Source organism: Vollenhovia emeryi, unplaced genomic scaffold, assembly GCF_000949405.1.
Source record: "Vollenhovia emeryi isolate VEMERY1.0 unplaced genomic scaffold, V.emery_V1.0 DF939149.1, whole genome shotgun sequence".
NCBI lineage: Eukaryota > Metazoa > Arthropoda > Insecta > Hymenoptera > Formicidae > Vollenhovia > Vollenhovia emeryi.
In genome coordinates, this window is record NW_011967217.1 from 2188616 (window position 1) to 2209855 (window position 21240).

General features: G+C 38.0%; 1 protein-coding gene across 2 annotated transcripts; it reads left to right on the forward strand.

The window, feature by feature from the left end:
• Positions 1-424: 424 nt before the first annotated feature.
• LOC105565827 (alpha-2-macroglobulin-like protein 1) lies at positions 425-20860 on the forward strand. Of its 2 annotated transcripts, XM_012019344.1 has the most exons (25): positions 428-704; positions 1394-1566; positions 6122-6363; positions 7022-7138; positions 7590-7756; positions 7827-7935; positions 8118-8351; positions 8942-9184; positions 9736-10067; positions 10223-10584; positions 10844-10995; positions 11081-11225; positions 11317-11464; positions 12284-12512; positions 12782-12987; positions 13778-14127; positions 14195-14439; positions 14516-14767; positions 15414-15806; positions 16071-16305; positions 17005-17177; positions 17496-17685; positions 18235-18576; positions 19391-19618; positions 19713-20860. In XM_012019344.1, the coding sequence occupies exons 1-25, from the start codon at positions 619-621 to the stop codon at positions 19910-19912; spliced, it is 5553 nt and encodes a 1850-aa protein (XP_011874734.1). In that variant the 5' UTR covers positions 428-618; the 3' UTR covers positions 19913-20860. The 2 variants fall into 2 exon arrangements, with proteins under 2 accessions (XP_011874735.1, XP_011874734.1); XM_012019345.1 differs by lacking the exon at positions 19713-20860 and having other exon boundaries at positions 425-704; positions 18235-18591; positions 19391-19473.
• The last annotated feature ends 380 nt before the right edge of the window (positions 20861-21240 follow it).

Genomic DNA, 21240 nt, shown 5'->3' on the forward strand with positions numbered 1-21240 from the left:
CAGCGTAAATATCGCGATTCCTTCAGAACGCATTCGTTTCCTAGAACGACTTTTTCCATTAGATTTTCCTCGCGTCTTCCGCAAAAGACGAGACGAGACGTTGAGGGCAGATTTTCGACGGTCCGGCGAAGGAAAGCACGGGGGAGCAAAACTCTCGGCAGCTCTCAGAGAGAAAGAGAGAGAGAGAGAGACAGAGGGGGGTTCGCGGGAGATAAAGGAGGAAGCTCGTGGATCAGTGAACGAGCGATTGCCAGGAGGCCAATTCCGACGAAGCCGGTGACATAGAGAAAGGACGCCGAAGCGTCGCGTTGCACGGTCGGTGGCCGGTCGACGCAAAGTGGCTGGCGATTTAATCCGCGCCCGGCGTAACCCTCTCCTCCTTGCACGGGCACCGAGGGGTTAATGATAAAAGTAGCCGGCACGAACATCGCGCCTTCAGTCGGTCCGCAGCCTCTCTGTCGGCTGTCGCTCCCCCGCCGCTCTTTTCAAACGCGTATCTCTCGCGAGGAGGAGGAAGCGCCCCGAAGCGTGCGCCTCTCGTTAATATGCCTGTGACAATCTGAGACTCTTGCCGAGAGTACGCGCGTCAAAACGGTGTGAAAGCCCCGAGACGATATAATGTCCAGACTAATCGTGTCCTGTGCACTTCTCTGCCTGTTCCACCCGTGCCTGCGGCTCTGCGAGGGCGGCGCGACCGCCAATCGGTAAAGACACCCCGCGGCGTCCCCGCGTTTCACGAAAATAAGCACTGGGACGGTCCACCCTCGTTCTCACTCTCGACTATCGATTACGGATATCGGACTCACTCGCAGATCCCGGGTTACAGTAGCCGCGGATGCACGTTACGCATTAATTTAATAATAGCCGCATTGATTTTTCCTCACGATAAACCCCGAGAGTACAAGATGCTGTTCAAGTCTTACAGAACAGTAGGCATAACGCGTTGCGAAATTCTAGCGTCAACGCATTTAATGTCCGGTAGCCCTAAATTATCATGAAGAAACTCGCACCTTGGGAAAACTCCTAAGGCCCAGTTTCACCAAACGTCGCTTAACTTTAATCTCAGTCCAATTCACCTTTGTCTCTTTCTGAAGTAACAGTTGGAAAGGGACAAAGAACGAATTAAACTAGGCTTGAAGTTAAACAACGTCGGTGAAACCGCTTTGTCGCTTAAATGCGTACGTCCACAATGAAACGGAGAAACTTGTGTTCTTTCCGAACAATTTTCACTCGCGCAGCAAACGTCACGTTCCTCGCTGACCTACGAGGCGATATCGTGACGCTCCGATTGATCGCGAAAGAAATTCTCCCAGCGAAACTTAACTTAATCCCCCGAAAATCTAGTCCTCATTGCCTCTCGCGTTCGCGCGGTTTAATCGGCTTGTTCTTCTAGAGGATATGTTTTCACGGCGCCGAGGAGATTCTTGGCCGGGGAAACCGAGAGCGGCTGCTTGTCGCTGCACAATCTCGAGCCGCCGGCGCATGTTATCCTGGAGTTGCTATCTCCGACGGGTACGAGCGCGGATGACGAAGTGCTGACCAGGACGAGCGGCGTCGTCAAAACAGGCAAGCGCATATATCTTTTTCTTCCTCCGATTCTTATCAATCAATTGACGATACCATGCATGCTCAGACAGTCCTGTCTTGCTCAAAAACTCGTGGTATCGTCCCTAGACAAGTGGCGAGAAATAACGTTTAGAGACTTAAAAGACATAAAACAAACGTAAATAACAGAAGCTTGCACGGCCATGTTGAATCTTGGTGTTTTATTATTTTTTTACGTAAACGTCTTTTTTCAACGCAGCAAACTGCGTGCCGAAAACTTTCGGTCTCGGAGCACCTTCAGTTTGAAACTGTTGTCGAAATTACCGCGGACAAAGGATGACCGCAACACTTTTTTTATTAATAGGTTTAAAAATGCGTATTTAGATTCAGAACTACCTTGTGGTACATTATTATTTTTGAACTGCTGCTACACTACGTTACGCATTGTATACGTGGAAATCCCAAGCAGAACCAAATGTTATTTAAAACTTGAGATGACGCCAACAAGGAATTAATTAACACTTTGAATGAAACATAATTTAACTTTTTATGACTACATTTTGACTCTTCGATACTTTTGCCAAGAGAACGTTCGTATGCGAAATGATTTAACTCTCGCAGATATTATATTTTACGAATTTATGAAAATATTTGATTTTTAAAGTATTAATATCCAGATTTTCCATTCACAAGATACAAATAAAAGCCTAAGAATACAAATCTTACAAAATATTGAATATTACATTATTATACAATTATTCTACAAATCGTATCGTAATACTGTCATTTTTTTAAAAAGAACCTTTCCATTATCATCCACTAGTATCATATTTAAATTCTAACATACAATTATGAATATCGGAAATAATTTAAGTTCAAATTATCGTGAACCGTATCAAACAGCATCTCTAAATTTCAAAACCATAATTTGATAAATTTTCTGTCACGCTTAAAATATGACTTTTAATAGCCATTGATGTCATTTTGACTCTATCGTGACTTCTGCTTAGGGTTTGACGGTATCACAGCTATCTAGTGTACATGAGTAAAGATAGTAGTTCTCATTCTAAATCTAAATGCGCGTTAAATCCTTGAAACTTATTTTAAGAAAAGTATTGTAACCATATTTTGTCCACAACTATATTTAATTAAGAGGGTCCCTCAGCCATCTTTTTTACCGACACAGTCAAATATAGTTTTCGCTCTTGTAATACTTTTATGCACAAAATGATATCATGATAAGTTGCAGACCGCATAGCACAACATCCAAATACCAATATCTTTTTTATTAGACTTCTGAATTGAGCGTTTTAAACATAGAAATCTCTCTAAGTTGCCAGTAATAGATAACAATAATCAAGTTTTTTAGTCGACATTATCCGGCTAGTGTTTTTAGTACAGAAAATTTATTACGAAAAATACCCTGGCCAAGGTAATATTTTTCGCAATAAATTTTCTGTATTAAAAACACTAGCCGAATAACGTCGACTAAAAAGCTGGATTATTGAGTGTTTTAAGTATGAAAATGTTCTGCTATGCGGTCCACAACTTAGCCTGGCATTATTTTGTGCATAAAAGTATTACAAAAGCGAAAACTATATTTGATTGTGTCGATAAAAAAAGATGGCTGAGGGATCCTCTTAAACCCGGTAAACCATTTTTTGTGCATAATTATGGATAAATATATAAAGCTATATAAAAATATACACAAGTATGTCCATACATATTTTTGCATTGTATATTTCTATATAATTTTATGCAATACTATACATTTCTGTATAATTTTACAGATTTATACATGATATGAAAAATGTTTAAATGTGAAAAATCGCTTACTTATAATTATATATAATTGAGTACAATTGTACAAAATTATATACAATTATAAATGAGCAATTTTGAAAATTTTTCTTATAAAAGTATGTATAAATTTATAAAATTATATAGAACCGTGTAGAATTGCATAGAATTATATAGAAATATACAATGTGAAAATATGTATGGACATATTTCGTGTATAATTTTATATAATATTATACATTTATGCATGCTCACGCATGAACAATTTTTTACCGGGAATTGATAATCAATTATTAGAAAATAATTATAAAGAATTTACTGCGAAATATTAGGATTCAGTCAGGATTCCTAGATATTTCTATTATTCGAAACGGATATCAGTTCAATTCCTGAAGCATGCGGTAATATCTCAATACGAATATGGAGAAATTTGCAGGCGGCGTGTATAAACTGTATATAAGTGAATTTGACTGTTATGTATAAATAACACAAATAATAGAAACGATTCGTACATTCATGCTGAGTCTTAGTGTCTAATAATATTTCTTTTTGCGTATACATTTTTTTAAACACAGCAGACATAAAAAAATTTGAGTATCTCAAATACTGAAGTTTTCAAAGGCCACGTGTCACACGTTTCCGCCGATAAAGAAATCATGAAAACCGCTTTCAATTTTTTTCGAAAACAGTTTTACAGAATGACTTGAAATTTTTACAGTCGACGTCCGATTAATACAGGAACAAAGTGGTTTTCTTGATTTTGAAAAACAAAATACAGATTTTGCGTAATAAATAAAACTGTAATTTTTTTCAAAATCGAGAAAAACATTTTGGTCCTCTATTAATCAGACACCGACTGTATGAGCTTCAAGCAATTCAGTAAAACTGTTTTCCAGAAAAATTGGAAACGATTTTCACGTTTTCCTTTGACGAAAGCTTGACAGATCGCCTTAAATTGGAAGTCGGGAAGATAGTGTTATTTTTAAATTTTGTCAAGTTCTTCCGCGCGCACGACGTGCTCGCCCGTATCTTTTACTTCTCAGGTAATAGAGTTTCGCGATCACAAATTCATGCCTAGGGACAATTGGATATTCGAGCGACCCGACGTGTTATCACGCGTGCGACGCGATAACGCATAATCGTCGAAAATACCGTACGGATTCCTACGTTCAATTCAGGGACGTAGCGACGCGATGACAAGCGGAAGCGCGGATACGTTTCTCGAACGTGCGAATCGCCGATCGTTCCGGAAAACGATGGAAATCGATAGATCTACATCCGGGCGGCAGAGCTTAATGGAGAATTTACTTTTGCACTCGAAAATCCTGGCTACGCCCATGAATCGCGTCCCGGTCTTTCCTCCTTCTTCCCTCGCAGCTCGAAGAGCAATCGGACGCTTTAAACAAATCATAAATTGAAATTGTCGCCGCTTCCTGCGGGGGAGCTAAATGAGCCGAGTCTCTCTCCGAAGGGGAAATAAGTAATCGCTCGGGATCACATGGGAAACCTATCTGCATTGTTATGCACGGGGTGAACAACAAGTACGAGGCTCGATCAAGGTCCGAGTTTATCGTACGTACATACGATTGACGCCGGCGGACGCGCGAGGAGATTTATCGATGAATCGCTAGAAAGAAATATTACCGCTAGTAATCTTGACGAAAGAAATTATGTGAATAGCTCATGAGTTATTAAAAAATATCACTCCCTAAAATTTCCACTTTATTCATCAGTCAATGCAAAAAATTGTACATTTCGATCTAACCTGGCCATCCTACAGATACTTAAAAGAAACTAAAGGAAGCATTAACCAATTAAATTAAATTTACAAGTAACAAAAATTTCTTAATATTCCAACAACGCTGGAGTTTATATTGTCCATATATTCGAAGAAACAGCGACAAGTGGTCGAACAATAAACCAGCATGAAATTAAATTGAAAGATCTACAGAAGAGTCAATGTTACAAAACTGATGGCGGTAATCCATTGTTTGGTTTGCGATGTTCAACAAAGACCATGTAGTCATAAATGTAAAAGTCAGTAGTCAATGTTTACTTTGTTCTACGATAAAAACTTTACCAAGTTAAAATATATAAAATATATATATAAATAATTAGGAGCAAACGATAAATAATATTAATTACTATAATTGATGAGTATATCTTCGAGTATGGTCAAGCGTGTTAAAGGAACGAGAGCCAGAACATCCGTCTTCACTTCTAACTGTTACAAAGTCATATGATAGACTATTTTCTTCTGAAAGGTCAACAAATATCTAAGTTTATTCAATAACAGTCGATATGATTTCTTGTTTATTTCACGCGAGAAGAAAATTATGCTAAATCTAGATGCAATAAATAAAAAAACCCCTCTCTCTCTCTTTCTCTCTCAAAATTGTTGCATAGCTGTGCCAGCAAAATAGCACGTCTCTGCCTGTCCACATATGTTTATTCAAGTATCTCTGTATCAAACGCTGACAGTAAATTTTTTCCTACGTTAAAAATATCTTCCCTAAGCTGCCACAATTTAGCTCGAATAGTTTGCATGCGTGGCATATAATTCAACCGTGACGATTAAGCGAATCAACTTGCACAGTTGTATTATCCTTGTGCGAGTAGCGATTCGTTCACGACTGTCATGTATTATACTCTTAAATGTATTATACTCTTCTTCCTTCTATCGAACTTACTTCTATTTGCCCTTGGAAAAAAGAAGAGGTAAATTAAGATATTGACTTCGTTAAGCGACGTTCGCTCATTTAAAACGTCCGCTTAGGAATAGAAACATGCCTGGAACTGGCGGTACCGTTCACGAAATACTTCAACGGACGATTGCGATTGAAGATAAAGTTCGACAAGTATCCCGACTACGTCGTGGAAACGGAGAAGGAAGTTTATATCGAGCACGATTCCTTAATCACGTTTGTCGAGACAGATAAGCCGGTCTACAAACCCGGGCAAGATGTGAACATTAGAATCCTCATGCTCAAGCACGACCTGAAGCCATGGAAGAAAACGGTTCGTCGCTCTCTATCCATTAATATAAAATAATAATAACTGATCGTTTCAATAATAATATATTAATTCAGTAATTATATGTATATACATATGCCCTCCCTTGGAAAATTTTACTTTGATCGAACGATAAATGAAATTGAAGGTTTTAAAAGTAATCTTCAAATCTAAAAGTTTACTTAAAGAAGTTGAAAGTTCACTTAAGAAATTTTAGAGTCATTTTGGACACTTGAAGTAATTTTTAGATAGTCAAACCTGTCGAAGTTCCCGCTGGAGGGCCGCGCGGCATAGCACTTTCTCGTAAGAAGAAAACCGCACGCGATATTATAAATTATATCACATACTTTTCACAATTCTTAAAGTTTTTTTAATTCTTAAAGTAAGTTTTAAATTTACCTTAAGTAAAAGCTTAAAGTGTCCAAATTTACTTTTCATATTTGTTATTTTTTTAAAGTAAAATTTTAAGGTTTTTAAAGATATATTTTCCCGAGAGCTAAGGAAAGACAATTTATTCGTGTAGAATTCGAAAATTAATAAGGAAGAAGAGAAGATTTCTCTTTTAATTCTAATAAGTTTTTTAATTTTTTAAATTCTAATCTTTAATAATAATAAGAGAAGATTCTCATTTAACAATACCGAGCTTGCTTCTTTCTCTTTCTAGATACCAAAAGTATGGATCGAGAATCCATCCGAAGTGCGAGTGGCACAGTGGGCCAACGTCAGTACCGAAAATGGAATGGCGCAACTAAAATTCGCTCTATCTCCTGAACCGACTCCGGTAACACGATCGTGATTCTAAATGAGAGCATCCCTCGTAGAAATAATTTGCTGAAGATATTATGAAATCGATAAAAAGTGAAATAAAAATTATCTTCAAAATTACTGATTGCATCGCAAAGTAAATAATTTTCCTTACAAAATTCAATGTAATACTGTGAAATATAAAAGAAATTAAAGCTATATTATTGAACAACTATTTAAAAATTATGAAATATTCGATATTATAGAATTTGCTGAATTTAACTGTACTGCTTTTTAATGAAAAATTTTTGAAATAACTTTTCACTAAATTTTTATTGATGAAATGATTATAAAACGGGATAAACTGTGTGTGTGTATATGTGAGGGATTTTTAAATACATTTCAGCAAAATTTTATTATATTTTCAATACATTCCCCAGGAATGTAACGAAGAGCACGACGATAATGTTAATAATGCTTTGTCACAGGGTGCCTGGAAAATTAAGGTGGAGAAGAGGCGATCGCAACCGCAGCTGGTTCACACAACTATGTTCGAAGTGAAGAAATACGTTCTTCCGAGATTTCAAGTGACCATAACTTCACCGGGATACATTCTCGCGGATGCGGAGAACGTCACGTGGAACATATGTGCTAAGTAAATACTCGTCTTGGCAGTCAGCGAGTCGAAACGTATTTGTGCAAAACTATCTTACACTTTATTACAGATACAGCTACGGCAAACCAGTCAAAGGTAAATTACTCTTAAAGTCAACACCTCAAATACCAACATGGAGACGGAAGCCCAATCTCCCGGAAATACATTATGAAACGGAGGTCAGTAGCTCCTTCAGTCAGTTGACTAATTAATGTTTATTTAAATATAGAAATACTACGTAAGTGGCTCCAATCGTATCTGGTTTATAAAAATCAAACTTGAATGTGAAAATTTTCATAAACACAGTGCGATATGTAGATTTGGTGTATCTCGCGAATTTAAAACTAGTCGATTATTGTAGCTGGATTCGCCAGATGGTTGCACCGAATTCGTGCTGTCGGGCGCGGTACTCGGGCTCGCTCAATGGAAAGTGGCACCGAACAATATCGTCCTCATAGCGAACTTCACCGAAACCGGTACCGGCATAGTAGAGACCACGATTAGTCGGACTGTGGTCGTGCATCAGGCCCTAAAACTAGAATTCCTGCCGTATACGCCGAAATATTTTAAGCTTGGTTTGCCGTATCATGGAAAGGTAAAAGTCGCAAGTGGTCAATAATCATTTTAACTTCTTCCCTCAAGCGAGAATTATAAATTTTTCTTTGTGGATCCAAAGCTTGGTCTTTGCTGGGCATCTCAAATAATGGATTATTACACTCACGTCATCAAGTATCGAATAATCCCAGCAAACACCAAAGTAACAATTACATAACATCAATGCAAATGTAATGTAACAGACATGTGTTATATTACATTTCTATTGATATCATGTAACTGTTACTTTGGTGTTTGCTGGGATGATTTACATTTTACAACATTGACTCAATTTGTAGAGTTTTAATTTTTAATTTGGTCAACATATCGCTAATTGCTAGACTTCTTGTCACCGCCTTTATATTTTTTAAAAATTGAAAATACCCATTCCCCATGTAAAATTTAAACTAATTGTCCTGAGTTTGTTGAGGATGACGAAATTAGATAGAAACATTCCACGTTATTTGTTTTTACGAATAAAATTGATTTAGAGATGAACTAACGTTTTGCAGTAACTCGTGAGATTTGGTCGTTAACTTATTTTAAGAAAGGTGCGCTCTTTATAGAACGCGAAATAAATCTCTTTCGCAGTTGCGCGTCTCGCGGCACGACGACACCCCGGCGCCGCATGAGAAGATTCAGCTCTGCGTGCGAGTACGCGGTAAGGACGAGTGGCTTCGCGTGGTGGTTGAATGTCGCAACTTCACGTCCTCGTCCGATGGTTTCGTCGACTTCGTCGTACCACCGCCGCACAGGAACATCGTCCTGCTGAGCTTCGTCGCAACCGGTGTCGACTATCCCACGAAGTACTATTCGCCGGATACGCGTTGGCGAGTACGTCGAGCAGCCGATATATTTATATACTTTGAAAGAAGAGTTCTCTTCCGAACATATATACAGATATCTCATTCGATCAATCAATTTGTATTCAGATTCAACACACATCTTTATCTTATATACACGTAACTAACTTAACTATACTTAACAAGTTTAATATTTCCTGTTGTCTCTATTTATCGTAATATTATTTCTTCCTCCCTTCTTTCTCCCTCGCCCCTCACTCTTTCATATTTTTTACTTTTCTATTCCTCTATTCTTCTATTACCTCGTCACCTTTGTATTCTTCATCACTCCAGAAACATGCAGTAAAATATCTTCATTCTTTGTTTGGTTTCCTCAGCGTACACACTTTATCTTCTTTTTTTATATTTTCTTTTCCTGTGAATTTCTCTTTCATACAGAATATCTTGTTCCTTTTATTAAACTGTTTTGAATCTAATTTATGTATTAATCTGAAAACGATTTATTCTGAAAGGAACAATTGAGACACAATGTGGAGTAATTTGAAACATTCTGTGTAAACATTTATTATAAATTGTAATTAGGTCTTCATGGATCAACCGTCGGCGCACATCGAAGTGAATCCCTGGTACTCGCCGTCGGACAGCTATTTGGCGGTAGCCCGGGGTTATCAACCGATCGTCTGCGGTGAAAAGTACTCGTTCAACGTCATGTACACGGTGCCGGCGAAGAGTAAAACCAACGAGTCCATTTCCTTCCATTACTCGATCAATTCTAAAGGGGACTTATTAATATACGGCCACGTGAAACACCGGCCGACTAGAGATACAGTCTTGAATTACTCGGAATTCCGGAACTTATTAGGCGCCGTCGAGTCGCCAGGAAATAAGACGGACCAGGGTACCGTGGCCCACAGGTAATACTTGTGAATAATATTTCATTTAACGAATATCCCGCAAATCTATTTTCGAAAATGTTTGGAAGCGCCGAATTACCTTGTTTATTTAGAAAAAAAAAATTAGGGATCAGGTAGACTTCAAGGTTTCTTACGTCGACTTCTCGTTCCTCAAGATTCCCTCTCAGCGTCAAGATTACCCCGTCTATGGCACCAATCTCCGAATTGTTGCTGTACTACGTCCGCTCGGACGGCGAGATCGTCGCCACGACGTACTCCATCAAAGTGGGACACTGTTTCGAGAATAAGGTGAAAACCGCCTGGCACACCGACGCTCAGACCCCGGGAACGGCCACTCAGTATCACGTGGAAGCTGCCCCTTGGTCTCTCTGCGGTATCTCGGCGGTTGACAAGTCGACTCGTTACTTAGCAGGTGCGAAAACGAACCTGATCGACGCCGATCAGACCTTCGCGCAGCTGAAGAGATTCCACATCGAGCCCGAACCGCGTCCCATTTGGACGTGGACTCATTGCAAAGGTATGCAAAATATGTCGCGGTACAGATAATCGAATATAACAGTACAATACACCGCTAAACGATTCATCATATCGTCACTGTATTGCCGGAATATTATTTCGAAATTAATCGTGCAAACAATTGTTAATGTTTTATAAACGATCAAATATTTCTGCAGCTATTTTTTGTTTAATACTTATACTGACACAATTGCACGTTAGAAATTTCATGCCAGACTTGTAATTGCGTAAATATTTTCCTATCGGGGAATCCTTCACAGTTGCGACGGATGAAGAAACGATTAATACGGAATTCGATCATCTGCCACTTCCCGCTTTCGAGGAGTCACCCGCGTGGATACGTAAAAGGAGAAGAAGAACGGTGTACAACGGCGGGCTCGTGAATTACGTGGACGCCATACAAGCGTTCGATGTGAGAACTTTCTGGAAATGTAAATAAATTCTAAAGTCGTAAGGAAGGTAATTATATGTCCATTGGATCTTCCCCTGTATTTCAGGACTTCGGAGCCGTCGTGATGAGCGATCTGATACTCGAGACGCGGCCTTGTCATCAGATTCGCAGGGGTAGAGGCAGAAGTAGGATGAAGAACAGGGCCCATATTCCTTTCCTCTCAGCGTCCGCTGAATTGGAAACGGATGCTGGTGCGTTTTCAGAGATTAAAATGGCTCGTCCATAGATAATCTTTCTCCTCTATTAAGCTGTACTTTTCATACTGACGTATTATTCCGGTAGGAATGTTTAAAATGGCGAAGACACTGCCCATGGCGTATCCATTATTAAACGTGGGTCCCGAACAGGGATATGTGGATCAAGTGCCGGATCAGCCTGCTCTTAGATCTTACTTCCCCGAGACGTGGCTGTGGGAATTGGTGCCAACAGGGTATACATTAAAATTCATAGGACATTTTGTCAATTGTCATCATTCAATGAACTCTGGGATAATTATCTGTCCAACGAATCAGTTTTTCAATTTTATCTTATTTTTTAGATATGTAGAGGATACCTAAGCAGAACAAAAAGTCGTTTAAAAGATGACATTAAAAAAAGTAACCTGTTTCTAGAAAGCCATGATAATATAATTTACAATTAGTAAAACATAATTCAATTTTCTTACGACTATATTTTGACCCTTCGATAACTTTCGCTGAGAAAACGCAAATCGCTCGTTCATGTGACATTATTAAAATCTCGAAGATATTATACTTTACGAATTTGTGGAAATACTTGATTTTGGCAGTATTGATATCCCGATTTTCTATTCGTAAGACACGAAGTGAAAGCCCAAGGATACAAATTTTACAAAACATATATTGAATACTGCACTTTCATGTAATAATAGTATCATTTTTATTAGAAAGAACATTTTGTACCCATTACTATACATTGTTAAGTCCTAACATACAATTACATATAAGTAACTAATAGAAATAATCTAAGTTTAAATTGTCACCAACTAAGTCGCACAACATCTCAAAATTTCAAAATTATAATTTCATCAATTTACTGTTCTGATCAATATGTGACTTTTGATTATGACGCAATTGTAACTTCATTATGATCTTTTCTTCTGCTTAGGTACATTAGCAAGTTATTCTTACACTTTTTTTACTACAGTTACAATACAGAAAGCGTCCTCGGCTTTTCGTTTATTTCATTCATATTTATCGTTTTCTTATGTAAGTTCCCTTCGTTTTTGCAGAAAAGAAGGCAAAGTGACGGTGGAACGTACTCTGCCTCACACCATCACCGATTGGATCGGATACACCGCGTGTGTCTCACCTACACACGGTCTCGGAATAGCACCACCGACAACCATCACGGGATTCCAGCCGTTTTTCCTCGATTACAGCCTACCATACAGCGTGAAACGCGGGGAAATGTTGCGTATGAAGGTTTCCTTGTTCAATTACATGCAACACAGTTTACCGGTAAGTTTACGAGAGTCGCGAGCATACGACATACGTTTCATTCTCGTTCTTCCATTCTTCAAATACCTCAGATAACATTTTTATGTAATTCAGTATTACAGAGGGTCATTTCATAAATATTGCACAATATTTTTGTCTTACATGTTTATTTTATTTCAGGCAAACATTTCCTTACGATCCTTCTATCTAGCATTAATAGGGTATTAATTACATTTGCAATAATTGGTTAATATATTATAACTAATTTAATGATGGTTTGGCGTCCGTAGGTCAAGATCAAGTTGGAAGACGCGACGGGTCTTGACTTGCATTTGTCGCACTCAGAAGCTTCGTTCTGCGTAAAACCGCGGGACAGCGTGGTGCACGAATATATTCTCAGACCGCGAGTTCTTGGCGATGTTAACATCACGGTCTCCGCTTCGATCGATTCGGATTACGCGGAACCATGCGGCCCGGAAATGCTCCTGTATACACGGTAAATGAAGCACATTGAACATTCCTGTTTACAATCACTAATATTTAGGAATGCTATAAACAAACGTGAGTCGCTAGAAGCATAAGTATATTAATATTCCCGATTTTTAGGTTTTTTTTTTAATATGAGTTTGACAGAAGTATAATTTCAAACCATAAATCAAACAGAACAAAAGTCGCGATAAAGTCAAAATTACATCAGAATGGCATCATAATGGCTCTCAAAAGTTATATTTTGATCACGACAGAAAGTTGATCAAATTATGCATTTGAAATTGTTTGACATGGTTTGCGATATTTTGAACCTATCAATTATATATTTCCGATGATTATAATTGTATGTTGAGATTTAAATATGACAGTAATGAATAGTAATGGATATAAAACGTTTTTCTTAATAAAAATGATGCTATTATGAAGAAAGTTTCGTATGCATTTTCGTATTTGCATTTTTTTAGCGACAATCATCGAAAAATCAAAATATAGTCGTAAAATATTTTGAATTTCTAGAAATGATTACTTGATTAGAAATGAATTCGTCTGGACTTTTTAATATCGTTTTACGTTTCTGTTACCTGAGGTTGTGATAAGTTTAAATATGCCAAGAACATTTTTGTCTTGTTATTAGAAAATCTTTCTGACCGAGTACACGTACATTGGGGAAATAAAGATCTTCGATATTTCATTAAAATGAGAAAAACTTAATTTTGTCAGGCATAATTCTTGATAAAATATTAAAAAGGATTATAGAAATTGTAAACAGATATTTAGCAGTTTATACACTTTTTTAGGGATATGATTGTCAAGCCGATACTGGTGCTACCAGAAGGTTTTCCCGTAGAAATAACGAAGTCCGCGTTCATCTGTCCGAAGGACTTCAGCGACGATTCCACCATAACTTGGAATCTCGATCTACCCGACGACTTGATACCCGAAAGCGCGAGAGCGTACGTATCCCTGATAGGAGACATTCTAGGTCCGGTCCTTGAGAATCTGGACAATCTTGTTCGCTTGCCTATGGGATGCGGTGAACAAAATATGATCCTCTTCGTTCCCAACATCCACGTGATCGGCTATTTGGACGCGACTGGAGTCGACAATCCAGAGCTGAGAGCAAAAGCGATTAGAAATATGGAGAAAGGTGCGTGCTTGATCTGGATCCGTACTCGATTCGCGATTAAGAATTTACATTTGATCGTGTGATGCAGGATACCAGCGCGAATTAATATACAGACACCCGGACGGTTCGTACTCCGCGTTCGGCCCGGAGAGCTCGGAGGACGGTAGCTCGATTTGGCTCACCGCATTTGTAATCAAGTCTTTCGCTCAAGCGAAGGGTATAATTCACATCGACGAGCGAGATCTTAAAATTTCTGTAAAGTGGATGGTGAAGAAGCAATTGGAAAATGGATGTTTCCCAGTGATCGGCAGGGTATTCCACAAGGATATGAAGGTATTATACGCGGTATTATTATAATTCGGTTCTTCCATCAAGAAGTAATATTTAATACTCTTGAACGTGTTCGCAGGGCGGTTTGCAGGACGATGACAATTCCTCCTCGGCATTAACGGCTTATATATTGATCTCGCTCTTAGAATCGGGCGTGCCGTTAACAGCATCGCTCATTAACAACGCTCTGCATTGCTTGGAGAAAGGAATGGAGAACGACAGCGGTACGACATACACGGCAGCTTTGTCCACCTATGCCTTAACGTTATTGGAGCATCCGAAGGCGAACAATAGCATGAAATTGCTTATGAAACGTGCAACACGGAACAACGTACGAATAACAAAATTAACTCTAATTTTAACGTTATCCAAGCAGAACAAAAAGTCAGTTAAGAGTCTAAATTACATCGAATGGTAATCATTTCTAAAAATTCAAGATAATATCGTTTAACACGTAATTTGACTTTTTTACGACTATATTTTGGCTTTTCGATGACTTTCGCCGAGAAAATGCAAATCGCTCGGGCATGCAAAATAATTAAAATCTTATTATTATACTTTAAGAATTTTGTGAAGATATTTAATTTTTGAAGCATTGATATCTTGATTTTCCATTCACAAAAGCTCAAGAATACAAATCTTACAAAATACTGAACATTCCACTATTATCACACATTCTTATTATATTTTTTTAAAGATTTTTTTAGAAGAACATTTTGTATCCATTATAATCATATTTAAGTCCTAGCATACAATTATGAATGTCGGAAATAACTCAAGTTTAAATGGTCGCGAACCATATTAAACGGCACCTCTGAATTTCAAAATCACAATTTTGATCAATTTTCTGTGATCAAATTTTTACAGTCATTATGGTGTCATTTTGTTCATTATTTCTTGTTCTACTTGGGTGGCGAGAACAGTGCCGCGGGGCAACGAAGTCGGAGTAATCTTTATAGCAAGTTTTCGTTCGCCAGGATCTTCTCTGGTGGGAGGACAAATTTAAGCCGTCGCTAGGACTGAGCATCGAGATGACGGCGTATGCCGTACTATCGTTGGTGAAACTAGGCGGTGAGACGAACATGGTCGAGGCGTTGAAAGCGGTCCGCTGGATGTCGAAGCAACGCAACGCGGAGGGCGGCTTCACATCGACGCAGGACACTGTGCTCGGCTTGGAGGCGCTCACCAAGTACGCCACCGCGATGTCGAGCAACGCCACGGACCTCTCGGTGCTCGTGACCGCCGGCGAAGTGGACCAGGTGTACAGAATGCATAACGACAATCGTATGGTCCTCACGCAGATCCGCTTGCCCGTAATACCCACGATAGTCGAGATCTTCGCCGAGGGTGAAGGCTGCGTCTTAGTGCAGGTAACTTTGCATTTTCATAGAAATATACAGGGTGTTCCAGGAGAAAAGATCAATATTCTGGGAGGTAGTAGTATCGGTCATTTTGAGCAAAAATGTTCAAGCTCAAACGACCGACATGAGATCAATAACAATTATGCGAAAAGATTACTTGAAAAGGGTCCAAATCCGGGACCGAAACGTCGTTTGTTTTTTAAATAAAAACATTGGCCAGTGTAGGTCGTTTTGGAAAAACTGCATATCATTGAAAAATGCGTAATTTTTCAGAGCAATATAAAGTACAACGTCGCACACGCGACCGGCTCCGAAGCCTTCGATCTTTCGGTTAATGCCGCTCCTGCGACGTGGTTGGACGAATGTTCAATGCAGAAAATAACAATTTGTACACGTTATAAAATGGCAGATGGGGAAAGTAATATGGCATTACTGGAGATCGACATGATAAGTGGATATGTCTCGGATCGTACGAGCCTTCATTCTCTCTTAGAGGATCCGGCCACGAGTGAGTGTCCAACCGAGAATACGTTAAGATCAATTCGGATAAAATAGTGACGTCATAAATTAAATGTCGCAATCTTTGGGAAAATATACCTCAGGAAACCTTAAAATGTTACTTTAGAAAAATAAGAAATGCGAAAAGTAAAGGACACTTTAAACTTGTATTTAAGGTAAACTTAAAACTTATTTTATAAGAATTTGAAAGAAAACTTTAAAAATTGTGAAAAGTGTGTGATATAATTTACAATACCGCGTGCGATTTTCTTCTTACGAGAAAGTGCTATGCCGCGCGGCTCTCCAGCGGGAACTTCGACAGGCTTGGCTATCTAAAAATTACTTCAAGTGTCCAAAATTACTCTAAAATTTCTTAAATGAACTTTCGACTTTTTTAAGTAAACTTTTAGTTTTGGAAGATTACTTTTAAAAACTTAAATTTTATTTCAAGTAAATTTTCCCAAGGAAATTTTTCACAAAAACAAATTCCAAATTGATCAAGAGAGTCTATAAATCAATATGTAATCGAAAGTACTTTGTATAAATTTCAATTGTCATTACTTTCATGATTATTTTATGGAGATCAAATTTACAAAAAGAAACATTACAAAATCATAATTATATTACGTATGTATGCTGGTAACGTCGTTTATCGCTACAATAGGATAAAATTTATTCCCCGATTGGTCTAATATACGAATATTTGCAGAGGTGAAACGTTTCGAAGAGGATCGCGGTATCGTCACCATTTACTTCGACAAGTTAATCAACCAAAAAACCTGCATATCATTCACGGTGACTAGAGAAAATATCGTGGACAGACTTGAACCGGCGAATGTAAAACTTTACGATTACTATCAGCAGGAGTTGACGATATCAAGCGTAAGTTTACAAAATTTACAGATATATTATTTCACAATCAGTAAATTAATTATAAAATAAAGGAAAGTTCCTTATTATGAGATAGCGGGGTTTCTGTTAGATTAATATAGGCATCATCTGTTGATTCCACCGTGAATTTTTTGCGCTTGGAGCGAAATCTGTTTGGTGGAAAATTCATTGGTAGATCGGGTAATCGTTGCGAAAAAAGATTTGTGGTTGAATTTGGATGTTGAAAACCTGCTACCTCATATTCGAAACCTATCTCATAATAGAAGACTTTCTTCTCTGTATATTTATATGGACTATATGTTTTTTCAGAGCTACAGCTTCGCGGCTACTTGCAGCAGTGCCACTCCAAGTGAAGAAGTGGAAGTTCCTAATCCGGTGCCGATAGAGGTGCAGGAAATTGGCAAGGACACCGCGAAGAAGGCTACCGTGGAAAAAGAGGAGGCAGTTGAAAAAGCGGCCAAAAGCCCGGATGATCGAAATGGAACTGTAGAGCAGATAGGTAATACGAGCAATGCGGCTCACAATTGTAAAATCCTGTGTCTCGGCTAAAGCAACCAATTAATTTGGTCGCGCAACTCCGTGACAAAGTGACAAACGGAAAGTCGGTAACCGGCAATCTAAAGGATGTCCCTCCGGCAGAAAATTCTAATCTTAGATTAATAGGCATCGTCTGGTGATTCCACTACGAATTTTTTACTCTTGGAGCGAAATCTGTTTAGTGAAAAGTTGATTGTTAGTTCGTGCAATCGTTGCGAAAAAAGATTTGTGATTGAATTTGAACGTTGAAAACCTACTATCTCAGAATCCTATTCCATAATAGAGGACTTTCCTCTATGTATATTTATGGGATTAAATGGAAACGCCTTAAAGTGCTTCCAGTGCGCGTTTTCGGAAGAAACGTGCTCGATGAAATCAGGTTTGATTGCATATAAATATCAGCTTGATAGGCCGAACGCTTGGCTAAAATTGTTCTCATTATTTTTGGAATAAGTCTCTTTTTTTGCGCGATACTTTCCTCGCAATTTACTAACTTTTTCGAATTTGTCAGTGCCACAAAGAGAAGCTGGAAGCGGTCAAACACCGGACGAGCCGGACATCAATCTAAACCCCGTGTTCGATAGACTCGGGCCTCCTAGCATAGACCTCGACGACATGGAGGCGCCGTTCTCAACTCTCATCAGACAAGAGCAGAATCCCTTCGCGACGGATTTCGACGGAAACCCGCTCTTCGTCGTGGTAGAACACGAGCTGGCAACTCCCGAGGGTGTCGAGGGGCCCGTGCCGGTTTCTGTAAAGCCCGATATCACACATTTCGACAGCAATCCACTGTCAACGACCAATGAAACTGATCAGAAAATAGAAGCGGATCTAAGTAACACGCAAACGTTACGTACGTGAATTCAAAGTAATGGACGTAAAAATTATTATACAAAATTGAAACGACATTTTAATTCTCACCCTTCGGAGAAACTGAATCTTAATGTACAGTGTAGTCCACGCTTGCTTTAATTCACTTCATAATCACTATTACGCAGTTAGAAAATTTGTGTTTTCTTGTCAAAAGTTATGTCTGTTGAAATTTTTGTGTTAAGTATTTAACACATTTATGTATACATAATATACATATAATTTGACATATTACTGTTGTATTATATTAATTGAACTGAAGTGTAAAATGATCAAAACAACTGGAAAAATAATACAATATATGTACTCTATTTTTAATTTTACACAACACATATTATATATATATATATACATATATATATATATATTCCGTATTATTAGTGACAGGATTTATCTGTTACAGTTTACAGAAAACAATAATGTCGACTTTATTCTATACAATATACAAGTTTGAATTATCACATCTGTAAGATGTGAAAATAGCATTTTAAAAAATTTCATCATTGGAAAATATATTAACTTTACACAAAATTTATTTTAAATTACCTTGAGGTTTGCATTTATTGCGTTAAAGTATTAATATTGTATTAATGTCGTCATTTAACATTTATGTTAAATTAAAACAAAAATTTATGTGAATCGTTCGGGACATGTGATATCTGTTAAGATTAACATAAATTTTTCAACTGATGTATATATTCATTCTTTTATGAATTGGAAAGATCAATCTGAATTGGTAAGAGTAATTCTTCGTTGTGAACAGTAATACCAAACTGATTATTTGTTTTTTATTTCAGCACCTCTTGGTTTGAACGATTCCTGCCCTGTATGCGCCGACGAATTACCGTCAAACTTCAATGATCTTTATTGCTCCGCCAGCAGTGTCGTAAAAGCAGCAATTAGACGATTACGAAAAGCAAGGCTCCTGTTAGATGTACAATCGTCGCACGAAGACATCATACGTCTGCATTCGACAGTCGTATTTGTCTTAAGACCCAACTGTTCTTGCCCGCCTCTAGATAACCGTAAGTACATTTGTGAGAATAATCAAGAACAACCATGTATCGTTATCATACGTATATTCGCTATCATTATCGTGTAATTTGAATTATATTACAGCTGGAAGTCTGGCACTGCTGATGCACTTTGAGGACGGCGAGTTTGCTAAGAGTTCGCACAATCGATATGTCTTAGACGAACAGGTTTCTATATACGGATTGCCACCGATTGGTGGTGTTCCACGTGAAATAACGGACGCTCGAACAACGTGTGCGAATCGAGATAATAGCGCATTTCTTAATCTTCCTACGGCTGACTGATCTTCGGCGCGTTCCGCCGAAAATATACTAAATACGAATAGAATTTAACGGAATACGTATCGTATTAGCGAAACTCGTACGAGAATTCGATCACTTGCAGGCGTACAAAAATTAAATACACGCACATTTAAATTAGAATAAGATCCGTGTACGAGGCGACCTCGACTTGAGCCGAGAAACTCTCCATTATGATCCCCGATAGGAAAATATTTAGAGAATTCTGTGACGAGATCTGGACGAAACTTGGAAGGCTGGAATTATGCGTGCATATTTCGAATAACATATACAGAAATAGAGACCTTGCGAAGCGTCTCATACTCGTAAATAAAATTCACGCGAGACGAGATTAAAGCAGACCCAGCGGTAAATACGTTTCACACTAAATCTTTTTTAAACGTTTATAACATGTAACTGTGTTGCTGGGCAATTTTGCTTCTAAATGTCGTAATAATTATGCATGATTTATCCCCTAAATTGAGATTATCAATTTTTGGGCAAATACCATTTGGAAATTTTATTCCTACAAAACCGCTGCGTTTTGGCGAATCACCTTAATGCAATCATTGTAAAATTTTCTCCCTTTTAGATGTTGCAATTATTACACAATATTTCAAACATTTTCCTATCGGGGATCTGACTCGTTAATTTTAGCACGCCTTGTACGTTATTTGAAGAAGAACACAGGGTATTGTAATCAACATCGAACACACTTTGAATTTTCATCGCAAATCTCCTCCCTAGCTTCCTTCATACAACATATCTCAACATCACCCAACTCTATATTATAACAGCGTGCGATGAGAAGACACAATATCTAATAGAATAAAGTGTCATTTTTACAGCGAAAGTTATATTGCATTATATGCGCTCAACTCTTATAATTGTGAATAGCAAGTAACTAATGAGTTAAATAAACTGTAAATAAAGCACAGCGATTTATGACATAATAATTGGGTAATTTAATGCATCCATAAAATGTTAGTCTGTAGTGTCACATCTTCTATTGTCAATTTGAACGTGCACTATGCTTTAAAATGGATATATACACGGTGAGTTATTGGAAATTGCCTTCTTAGATATCCTCAGAAATATTGATTGTACGCCGAAACATTTTAGACAAAAGTTGTAGGAAATAAAGGGGAACGTAACAGCAATAATATTCGTTTGAGTGTAGGCCTCAAGATTATGTAAAAGACAATTTTTTCATTGAAAACTCAATCTTTGTAGTATCTTTTCCTATTGATTATTTGAACAGCTTTTATCTGAAACATTTTTTACTTGTCTAACATTTGTTTAGGCTAATCATTTTTTATATTTAGCTCACGTTA